Source organism: Petaurus breviceps, unplaced genomic scaffold (genome assembly GCF_028583685.1).
Source record: "Petaurus breviceps papuanus isolate PSGF00001 unplaced genomic scaffold, PetGlider_PUasm1.0 90825, whole genome shotgun sequence".
Classification (NCBI taxonomy): Eukaryota; Metazoa; Chordata; class Mammalia; order Diprotodontia; family Petauridae; genus Petaurus; species Petaurus breviceps.
Window position 1 is genome coordinate 6,858,927 of NW_027187353.1, and position 12,606 is coordinate 6,871,532.

A 12,606-nucleotide genomic window follows, 5' to 3' on the forward strand; every position below is an offset into this window, starting at 1 on the left:
AACTTGTTCAGCCATTCACCAACTGACGGGCATTCCCTTAATTTCCTACTCTTTGCCACCACAAAAAGATTTGCTATAAATATCTGGGTACATATAGTTCCTTTTCCTTTGATCTCTTTGGGATATACATCTAGCAACAGTATTGCTGGGCAATCACAGTTTCATAGCCCCCTGGGCATAGTTTCAAATTGTTCTCCAGAATGGTTGGACCAGTTCACTATTCCACCAACAGTTCATTAGTGTACCTATTTTTCCTTCATCCATCCCCTTCAATATTTGTCATTTCTGATAGGTATGGAATGGTATGATCCTAAGGGAGGTATCATCACTGCTTTCCTGGTTTGTGCTCTGGTCTTTACCCAGGAAGGGCCTCTGCTCCCCTGAAGCCACAAGAACTCCTCTTTGTATTAGAACTGTGCCCAGAGCCCCTGCTCCCTTGTGACCAACTACCATAGCTCCTCTCTGCCCTGAAACTGTGACCCAGAACTGCATATGGGCAACAGAATTGCTAATCAGATCCAGCTATACCCAGTATCAGCAAAAGGTCCACTATGATCTCTTTCTAATCAACCGTCTGATCCCCTTACCATCTTTGGGCCAAGATCTGCCAAAGCTGCTGCTGCAGAGACCACTACTGTCAGAACAGAAAAAGCAACTCCAGTCCAGTGTCATGGACTTCTCCTACTGATCTCTTAAATCTTAGGTCCCAAAAATGTCTCACCCAGACCTTTTGTCGGCTCAACCACTCCAAAATTTGATTTGAGGTGTTATTTTAAAGTTGTTTGGAGAGAAAAGCTGGGAGGATTCAGCTGCTCCTAATCCACCATCTGGACTCCTCTTCCATGCTCCTTTGATGAAATACAGATACTTGGGGTAGTAGGACAACTCATTTTCTGATTTCATGGAATTGCACCTTTTTGCTCTCCCTCTCCCAACTTGAAAAGTCCCTAATCTTTCCTTCCATTAGAAATCAGAATACTTAACAACCTTGTATCCTGTTGTTTTCTTTTAATGCATAAACATCTATCTCCCCCATCTATCTGTATTCGGAGTCTAGTGCCAAGCTGAAGTAGTCTGGTCCCAATTTGTTATGCAATTGGCATGTACTGCTTAATAAATCAATATGTTAGGAGGCATATTGTACTTTTGTTTCCTCAGTTATTTCAGATTTCACTCATCACAGAAGAGAGTGACATGGGAGGCTTGAAGAGATAAGATTAAGAACAGCTGCTTTGGAAAGTAGACTAGCTTTTTTTTTTCCTTTTACAAAGAAAATTGACTTTAGAGAGGCAAAGAATGATGGCCTTGCTGTAGTGAAGGTCTAGTTGAGATTACATAACATAAATTTGTAGTGGACATAATCAGATCATGATTTCCTCTATCTTGATACCTCAGGAAGTAAATAGGAATGAAGGAAGTAGAAGAGATGGTGGCAAATTCAGAAGCAAAACAAGGAAAAGAACATCAAACATATAACCATTTCTGTATGTAGTGAGTAGATCAAAGAATTGAAAGTTTAGGTATTTGTGAGAATACAAATATGTAATCTTGAAGTCCCTTAGTATGATGGCAGGTGTTGGGAAGAAGAGAAAGAATGTGAGGTAGGCAAAACTGAAGAAAGAAGGAAAATAAATGTCCTTGGGAGTCAGCAGTGAATGGCCCAAGGAGGATGCATCCAAATTGAATAATAGACTTGAATAATGAATTCACAAAGGAGGAGAGACTGCTAGGTAACAATAGTATAGGAAGAGTCTGGAATGTCAGAAAGCAAGGACTATTTTGACTGCATATCACTATTGTATCTGACAAAATGGAGCATTATTATTACAGAGAAATTATGATAACTAGAGAGAGAACTATGTGTCCTTTAATCCCTACAGGTTTTTAGAGGTTGTAGCATGACAAAAAAAAAAAAATCAAGTACCCATTTTAATGTCACTGATTATTCTCAAATTATGTATTTTTAACAGAACAGAAAAAGCAACATTCAGGGGAAATTCATCACAGTAACTTATTTATTAAGCACATAAATTTTATCAGACTGCCTGGTAAACAGATTGTTAAAAAGGTAAAAGAAAATTATGACATGGTCCAATTTTTCCCCCTCAGAATTGTTTCAGCATTTTCTTTGTTTTGAAGAGTGGCTCACTACTACAAAGTAAATTATCTGCCTCCCTCAAATAGAATACAACATTTGCAAAGATCAGTATTGTTGTTTAAAAAGTGACACATCCTGCCACTATTCAGGACAGCAAATTGAAAACAGTTTTAGACAAAACATTGTCTTTAAATTCTCAATATCATATATTCTTTGCTACTCTTCAAACACTAAAGTTGTAAAAAGAATTGTCTCCTACTATGACTTTTTATTTGAGTTAAGTTTAGGGCTATCTATACACAGTTTTATTCTCCATCTTAAAACATTCCTCTAATGATTTTTAATGTCTGAAAAATTATTTATGATAAATGTCATTCCCTTGGTCAATACACAAAGAAAGAGTATTGGTAGCAAATGGATTCATGACATATCCAATTTTCTTGGCTAACTAGGGTCAGAGTTAGTATACAAAATTATTATTCCTCCACAAATATTCTCTCATCCACTTCAAAAATTAACAATAACTATATATTTCCAGACAGATGGCAACTGTGCTTGGCACTTGGGGAGGACCCGCTACCTTTTCATTCATTTATTCATTATTTTTCTTTGCATTCCTTAACACTCCAACCCTCCATAACACCTAAAACTGCACATTAAACATAGTAGGCACACAATATATTTCTGAATGAATTAATTAAATGCCAGGGAACTCCAATGAAGTTCTTCCTTTTCATTAAAAGTAGAAAAAATGTCCCAGAAATCACTTAAGGAAATTTACCTGCAACTGTGAGCTTGGCAGTTCTGCTTACAATAGTTCCAAGGCTTTCCACAGTGGCCACACATTGATAATATCCTTCATCAGGCTTATTGTGTTTGGAATGCACCACACTGTTAATTAACAAAGATCCATCTGACAGCAGCTGACGCCGGTCATCTGACACCAAGTTCAAAAAAGTCCCATCTTTTTTCCATTCAATTTTTGGGGAAGGTTCTGAATATGCTGAACAGTTTAGAATTACAGAAGATCCTCGTAATGAAAGGGTATCCACTGGTTCCATGACAAAATAAAAGGGAGTAAACGTCCTCACACTGGCTCCTGTATAAACAGAAATGGGGAGAGAGAAAAAGTTAATAAATTTTCATCTTTTTTTAAAGTTAATTATATACTTTTAAATTTTTTTCTACTAGACTAAAAAACATATTTAAAAGTCACATAAAACATGCAAAACAGAAAAGTACATGGTTTCCCTATGATCAAGAAGTGGGATCAAATATAAACTACTATAGTGGTCATTTAAAATTCTTTCAAGGGTACTGGCTACAAAATAGAGTACTGCATTAGTAGAATAGGTTAGGTATGCAAGATATAACAGTCAATGACTATAATAATCTACTATTTTATAAATCCAAAGATTCCAGCTTCTGGGATAAGAACTTACTATTTAACAAAAACTGCTGGGAAAATGAGAAAACAGTATAGCAAAACCTAGGCATAGACCAACATCTTACATCCTATACCAAGATGAAATCCAAATGGGCACATGATTTAGATATAAAGACTGATACTACAAGTAAACTAGGAGAGCAAGGAAAAGTTTACCTGTCAGATCTATGAAAGGAAGAATTGATGACTAAACATGAGATAGAGAACATTATGAAATGCAAAATGAATGATTTTGATTACATTAAACTGAAAAGTTTTTTCACAAATAAAGCCAATGCAACTAAGATTTCATGGGAAGCAGAAAGTTGGGAAAATTTTTTACAGCCAGTATCTCTAATAAAGGCCTCATTTCTGAAATATATAGAGAACTGAGTTGAATTTTTAAGAATACAAGTCATTCCCCAAATAATAAATGGTCAAAGGATATGAACAAGCAGTTTTCAGAGGAAAAAATTAAAGCCATCTATATTCATATGAAAAATGCTCTGAATCACTATTAATTAGAGAAGTAGAAATCAAAACAACTGAGGTACCATATCTCACCTGTCAGATTGGCTAGCATGACAAGAGAGGAAAATGATAAATGTTGGAAATGTGGGGAAATTGGAACATTAATGCATTGTTGGTGGAGTTGTGAATTAATTCAACCATTCTAGAGAGCAATTTGGAACTATACCCAAAGGGTATAATAATAAAGGGTAAGACTGTGCATGCCCTTTGACCCAGCAATACCATTTCTAGGTCTATATCCCAAAGAGATCATAAAAACAGGAAAAGGACCCACATGTACAAAAATATTTATAGCAACTCTTTTTCTGGTGGCAAAGAATTGGAGGTTGAGGGGATTTCCATCAGCTGGGGAAGGCTGAACAGGTTGGGGTGCATGAGTGTGATGGAATGCTGTTGTGCTGTAAGAAATAAGGAGTAGGTAGACTTTGGAAAAACCTGGAAAGACTTATATGAACTGATGCAAAGTGAAATGAGCAGAACCAGGAGAACACTATACATATTAACTGCCACATTGTGTGATGACTGACTTTTTTTTTTTTTAATTAAGCAATCAGGGTTAAGTAACTTGCTCAAGGTTACACAGCCAGTTATTTCTGGGTGTGGTGCTGAGTGTCTGAGCCCGGGATTCGATCTCCAGGTCGTCCCAACACTGGAGCCGGTGCTCTTACTCGCTGAGCCACCTGGCCGCCCCATTTTTTTTTTAAGCAATTGGGGTTAAGTAACTTGCTCAAGGTTACCCGGCCAGTTATTTCTGGGTGTGGTGCTGAGTGTTTGAGCCCGGGATTCGATCTCAAGGTCTTCTCAACACTGGAACCAGTGCTCTTACTCGCTGAGCCACCTGGCCGCCCCGATGACTGACTTTTGATAGACTTACTCTTCTCAGCAATGCAAGGATCTAAGACAACTCCAAAAAAATAACAATGGAAAATGCTATCCAAATCCAGAGAAAGAACTCTGGAGTCTGAATGCAGATGGAAACATACTATTTGCTCTTCTTTTCTTTTGTTGTTTTGTTTCTCCTTTCTAGTGGTTCCTTCCATTAGTTCTAATTTTTCTTTATATCATGACTAATGTGAAAATATGTTTACTATGAAAGTATAGGTAAAGTCCATATCAGAGTGCACACCATCTTGGGGAGGAGGGGAAGGGAAACAAATGAAAGAAAATTTAAAATTCAAAATCTTATGGAAAGGAATTTTGAAAACTAAAATAAAGCTCAAGACACAAATCCATTAGTAGGGAATAACTAAAAACTACCTATAAATGATGTTTCAAAGAAATCTGCAACTTGGGCTAAAGTACATCCAGTATTCCTGAGATAAAGCATGATTTAAAAAAAAAAGAGAGATGATTTTAAAATCAAATTGGGGGTAAGGAGTGAGGGTGGAAAATGAGAAAAGAAATGAGTGTTATGAAAGACACAGAAAGAATAGCTTAGAACAAGAGGTACAAAACCTTACTCAAGAAAATAATTTCCTGAAAATTAAAAATTGTTCAAATAGAAGCTAGTGACTCCATAAAACATCAAGAAATCTTAAAACAAAATGAAAAGACTAAAAAGAAAAAGAAAATGTAAGGAATCCCATAGCAAAATTGACCTAAAAAAAAAACAGAGAAAAAAAATTAAGAATAACTGGACTACCTTAAAGCCACATCCAAAAAAATAATCTAGACATCCTACTTCAAAAAATTACAAAAGAACACTTCCCAGGACTCTTAGAACCAAAGGATAAAGCAGAAATAGAAAGAATCAACCAGTCACCTAAAAGAAATCTCCACATGAAAATTCCCAGGAAACTTGTCACCAAAACCCAGAACTTTCAGGTCAAAGAAAAAGTACTACAAGCAAATAGAGAGGAAGAATTCAAATGCTAAGGAGCCAGGGGAGGGATCATACAAGATTTAGGTGCCTCCACTAAAAAGGAAGAATTGGAGAAATTGAAAATTGGAAAAAAGAGAATTTGGAATATGATATGCAAGAACGGAAAGGATGTAGGTTTACAAACAATAACCTTTCCAGCAAAAGTTGGCAAAATGCTGCAAGGGAATAAATGAAATGGAAAACTTCCACACATTCCTGATGAAAATACTAAAGCTATATAAAAACTGTGAAGTTGGGAGGCTAGGTGGTGCAGTGAGTAAGAGCTCTAGCCTCGGAGTCAGGAGGACCCCAGTTCAGTTCCAGCCTCTGACACTTAACACCCACACCCACACACACACACAAAACTTGCCGTGTAACCGTTGGGCAAGTTACTTAACCCCAATTGCCCTCTGAAAGGCAAAAGAAAAAAAAAGAAAGAAAAAAAACTGTGAAGTACATTCAAGAAAAGCATAAAAAGTTAAACATGAATAAGCAATCCTAACATGATAAACAAGGACAATCTACTGCTATTTTAATATGGGGAGATGATAATACTCTCAAAATTTATCATCAGGGATTATAAAGGAAGTATAATTATAGAGAAAGTTTGAGAATCAGTTGTGTTAAGTTTTGATTATCTTAAAATAAGAATGGAAAGGGAGGGGAGAAATATATTGGGTTGGGAGAGAAGAGAAAGGAAGAAGGCAGAAAATTATTTTATAATTGGTGTGCCCAAGAAGAATTCAGTACAAGGAGGGGTGGGGAGAAAGGTGGAAGAACACATAAGTGCACACACATAATCCCCCCCACACACACACACAAGTTGGGTACATTTCACCCAACAGAAAAATATGGAGGAAAGTAAAGAATATATGGGAAAATAGATTAAAGGAGGGATTAGTCACGATCTGAAGAAATTCTTAAAGAAGGGGAAACCAGGGGCAACAAGGGGCGGCCAGGTAGCACAGCGAGTAAGATCACCGGCCCCAGTGTCGGGATGACCTGGGGATCGAATCCGGGCTCAGATACTTAGCACCACACCCAGAAATAACTGGCTGTGTAACCTTGAGCAAGTTACTTAACCCCAATTGCTTTTAAAAAAAGGGGGGGGGGACAAAGAGAAGGAACAGTGTAACAAAACAGTATGGAGGGAATATGCAATTAACAATCACACATGAATGTAGATGAGAGAAACTGACTCATAAAACAAAAGAAAGTGGATTGGAAACCAGAATCCAACAAAATGTTGTCTGTAAGAAATATACTTGAAACAGAAAGAAACACACAAAATTTAAAATAAAGGGCTGGAGCAGACTCTATTATGTTTCAGGTAAAGTTTAAAAAAAAGGGACATATGGGTGGTCAACGAATACATCACTAAAACAATAAACAATTTTCACTAAAAATAAGGAAAACAACGGGACAAAACATCAAATTATACACACACACACACACACACACACACATATACATTTTTAAAAGAAAATTAAATTGTCAGTGTTTTTAAAAATGGTGCATTCAAAATCAATGAAGAAAAAAATAAAATAAAGTACCAGGTACTATTTTGCTCAATTACATGCCCCCTCTCCAAAAAAATATAAATTGCTATTCACACAAATATAAAATCTCCAAATTAATAGGATAGGAAAGAGAGGGCTTAAAAAATAGGATAAGACTCTATCTTAGAAAAGAAATGGATCAAGGCATAAATGAGTTTTCAAAGGAAAAAAGCAAAACAAAACAAGGAATCATATGGATTAACAAGACCAGAAGGGGAAGAGCTCATGACCAAATAAGCACTAGAGAGATTCATAGGAGTAAAAATGGACAATTGTGATCACAGATTCTATCAAAATTTAAAAAAAAATTCCAACACTACATAAGCTGTTAAAAAAAAAAAGAGGTAAACGAAGGAGTCCAGCCAAATTTCTTCAGTGCCCCTGTGGCAGGTGAAAGATGAAATGAATGAGAAAACAAAGGTTCATGGTTCTGAGTATATATAGATTTGCCAAACAATGTATGCCAATTGCTTAACAAATCAGGACCAGGCCTCCTCAGCTGTAGCACTGGACCCTAAGTAGACGAGACAGATTTTTAAACATTAAAAACAATTAGACTAAATAATTAAAAGAAAACAATTAACCAGGATACAAAATTAGGTAATCCAATTTCTAAATAGAGGAAAGTTTAAGGACTTTCCAGGTTGGGATGGGGAGAGCAAACAGGTACAATTCTCTACAGATGGAAAAAGAGATGTTCCACTCCCCAATGTCTACATACAATCAAAAGAACATGGAAACAATAACTGATTGATTGGTGTGGGGCCAGTTTTCAGATAAGACACATGGATAGCTTGAGATGTATAATTGTAATAAAACTTGTATCAATCTTCCAATCCTGACTAGGTTTCTAGTCAGCATAAACTATGTTCTCACATAAGGATCGTTAAGCAGCAGGTGGAGGTGAGAGGTAGTCCAGCTTCCCAGCCATTTAGAGCTAAGTTCAAACAAAGTAATAATAAGGTCCTCTCACAAATCCCACAATCAAATAAAGTTTTCTCACAAGACAGAAATTGGACTAAATCCACAATTGAACAGAAAGGGAACTGAACTAGCTCCAGAACTGAATCACAAGATAGTGTTCTAATCCCCTCACCACAAATATGGTCTTGATTCTTATAACAAGGGTATCCAAAACAGAAAGGAAACTGTAGACCATTATCCCTAATGAATGGTAATGCAAAAATTTTAAACAAAATATTAGCAAGGAGACTACAGAAGCCCATCACAAAGATATACACTAGAATTAGGTTGGATTTATATCAGGAATGTGGGGCTGGTCCAATTTTAGAAAAACTATAAACATAATTGACCATATTAATAATAAAACAACAGAAATTATATGATTATATCATAGATGTAAAAAAAGCTTTTGACAAGATATAACATTCATTTTAGTAAAAAAAAAAATGCTAAAAGCATAAGAATGTGAGCTTTCCTTAATATGATAAGTAGTTTATCTATCTAAAACCAAGAGTCACTACTACATGTAATGGGGATAAACTAGAGGCCTTTCCAATAAGATCAGGTAAACCAAGGATGTTCATCATCATCATTACTATTCAATACAGTGCTAGAAAATGCTAGCTATAGCAATAAAACAAGAAAAATAAATTTAGGGAATAAGTATAGACAAAGAGGAAACAAATTATTTTTGTAAATTATATATAAAATTTACTTAGAGAACCCTGGAGTAAACTAAAAAACTATCTAAAACAACCAACAACTTCAAAAAAGTTAAAAGATATAAAAACAAACCCACATAAATCATTAGTACTTCAGTATATTACTAACAAAATCCACCAGGGGGAGACAGAAAGAGAAATCCATTTAAGATAATTACAGATAGCATAAAATGATTGCGAGTGTACTTGCCAAAACACACACAGGAACTATAAAAACACAATTACAAAACACCATTTACACAAAATAAAACTTCTAAATAATTGGAGAAACATGAGTTCTTGGGCCAGCTGATCCCTTATAATAAAAATGATAATGTTACCTAATTAATTTACTTATTCAATGCCATACCAATCAAACTTAACAGGGAAAGGGAAGGGAATAAACATTTATATGATGCTTATTGTGTGCCAGGCACTATGCTGAGCATTTTTACAAATATTACCTCATTTGATCCTCATAACAATCCTGTGAGGTAGGTGCTGTTATTTATCCCCATCTTGTTGCTGAGGACAAATGAAGCAAAGCAAGCAAAAGTTGGGTGACTTGCTCAGGGTCACATAGCTAATAAGAGTCAGAGGTTGGATGTGAACTCAGGACTTCTTGACAAACAGCTTATTGTGAGAAAATTCAGCAGGTACTTCATCCAAATAGCTGCCCTGAGTGAAAGAAGGCTGGAAAATGAAGGCCAGCTTACCAAAGTCAGAGCTGGATATGCATTTTTCTGGAATGGTTGTAGTGATGGGGACCACCATGAAGCTGACTTAGGTTTCATTATTAAAGATTATTTCAACAAGCTTGTATGCCTCCCAAAAGAAGTGAGCATGACAATGCAATTACCACTTGTAGGAAAGTCCCACATCATCATCATGGGAGTGTGTATGCTCCCACCATGAAAAAAAAACTGACGTCAAATAAAAATTTTATGAAAACCTGGAGGAGGTCAAGCTTGTAATTCTGGGTGACTTTAAGGCCAGAGTAGACAAAGACTTATCAGACATAGCAAGGAGTCCTTTGGAGGAATAGAGCTGGAAACAACAGCAGTCACTTACTACTAAAGATGTGTGTTTCATGACCTTAATCACCAACACTATCTTCCATTTACCTAAATGCAGTAAAACTTCATGGATTCATCCTAGCAGCAAACATTGGTATTTAATAGACTACGTCATTATAAGGAGAAAAGCCAGACAGGATGTAAAAGTGACAAAGATAATGTATGGTGCTGAGTGCTGGACCAATCATAAATTCATCTTCTCCAAGCTAAGCTTTTTCATTTAACAAAAGCAGTAGTCCAAATGCAAGATGACTACCAGAAGACTTAATGCCACGGGAATAGGACGCTTCTCTGAGTGTAAACAGCTACTTGCCACCTTGGAGGGCAAGTTGAGCCAACACTTGGTTGGCAACAGTGGAGCAGAAAAGGAGTGAGCAACTTTCAGAGATTTGGTGTACAGTAATACATTCACTCATGCCAAGATGTAAGCATTTCAGTCTTTACAAAAGGCTGCTCAGACACCCAGTAGCCTGCTGAATCCTACTGCAGCTTCAGTCCAGTAAGATGACCCTATGGCCTGGGCCACCACTACAGCTCCCAATGTATACACATACCTGCTGCTTCATCACTTGTCCTTCACCACAGGACTTTGAGGTAGGTAAAAATGTAAAGTGGTATGTGTGACGGCTTTCGATTCATGCAGAAATTGAATTTAAGTGAGGAAGAGGTACACAAAGTCATTGGCCTCACTCTCTCATCCAGAGTTGTCACAGTTCAGTGGCAGGACAAAAGTCAAAATGACTGGCAATGGCTCCAGAGGCAACGGATGTTTGCTTCAACCACCTTCATGATTGTTGGAACAAATTGTTCTCATCCACTTATTCCACTTGTGGTAGACAACCCTCTAACATTCCATAGGGTTTGAGGCCTATCAGTTACCCTCAACTTGGTTTTTAGCCCATCTGTCAAAACAGTTTATCAGGGTGTGGCCATTGCACATGCTACAGCTTCTTGGAGCCACAGGTGAGAACTGGGTGGCAGGTATACACCAAAGGTAGAAAGTTACCTTTGAAAAGGGCTCAGCAGTCCTCACACCAGAGACACTAGTATTCTTTGAATACCTGTATACCTCAACACTATTTATATCCTCATATTACTTACCAAGACAAGCTCTAAATGGATATGTGATATAAAGAATGACATCAGTAAACAAATTAGAGAAGCAAGGAAGAAAGTGATAGTCAGATCTATGGATAAGGAAGAGTTCAGGACCAAACAAGTACTAGAGAGCTTCCAAGGAATAAAAATGGACAATTTGTTTAAAAAGGTATGGGAGGGGCAGCTAGGTGATGAAGTGAATAGAATGCCAGCCCTGGAGTCAGGAGGACCTGAATTCAAATCTGACCTCAGACACTTAACACTTACTAGCCGTGTGACCTTGGGCAAGTCACTTAACCCCAAAAGCCTTCCCACCTCCAAAAACAACAACAACAACAACAACAACAACAACAAAGGTTTGGCACAAACAAACCCATTCAGCCAAAATTATAAGAGAAATAGGAAAATGAGTAAAAACTCTTGGCAGCAAGTTTCTCTGATAAAGATCTTATTTTTTAGATTGGGAACCTGATTCAAACTTAGAAGATTAAGAGTCATTCCCAAATTGATAAATGGTCAAAGAATAAGAAGTTTCAAAGGATGAAATCTAAGTTATTAACAACCATATAAAAATACTCTAAACCACTAATAGAGAAATGCAAATTTAAAAACTCTGAAGTATCACTAAAACCCATCAGATTAACAAAGTTGACAAAAAAAGGAAAATGAAAAATGTTGGAGGGGATGTGGGAAAATAGTTACATTAATGCATTGTTGGTGGAACTATGAACCATTCCAGACATTCTGTAAAACAACTTGGAACTAAGTCAATCTGACCCAGTGATACCATCTGATTCAGTGACACTGCTACTAGTTCTATACCCCAAAGAGATCAAAGAGAAGGAAAGAACCTATATGTACAAAATGATTATAGTAATTCTTTTTGTGGTAGCATGAATGTGAAACTGAAGGAGTGCTCTACAACTGAGGAATGATTGAACAAATTATGATTTATCAATTAAATAGAATACTATCATGAGAAATGATGAAGAGTAGTTTCAGAGAAACCTTGGGAACTTGTATGAACTGATACAATATACAATGAGCAAAACCAGGGCAAAATGTATGTGATAATAATAACACTGGACAATTTCTAAAGACTTAGGAACTTTGATCAATACAATGACAAAACCATAATTCCATAGGATTCATCATGATAAATACTAACCACCTCCAGATCAAGAGGTTATGGACTCAATCCAGCCTCAGATGCCAACACTTACTAGCCATGTGTCCTTGGGTAAATCACTTAATCCCAACTGCCCTACCTTCCCCCCTCCATAAAGAAAAATA

General features: G+C 36.6%; 1 protein-coding gene across 2 annotated transcripts in view; it reads right to left on the reverse strand.

Annotated features, from left to right (window-relative positions):
• NEO1 (neogenin 1) overlaps positions 1 to 12,606 on the reverse strand; it is a 279,673-nt gene that overhangs the window by 206,306 nt on the left and 60,761 nt on the right. For both annotated transcript variants that reach the window (XM_069071219.1, XM_069071217.1), the window contains exon 2: positions 2,880 to 3,197. In XM_069071219.1, the coding sequence (XP_068927320.1) occupies positions 2,880 to 3,197 (318 nt within the window). The remainder of the gene's footprint in view (positions 1 to 2,879; positions 3,198 to 12,606) is intronic.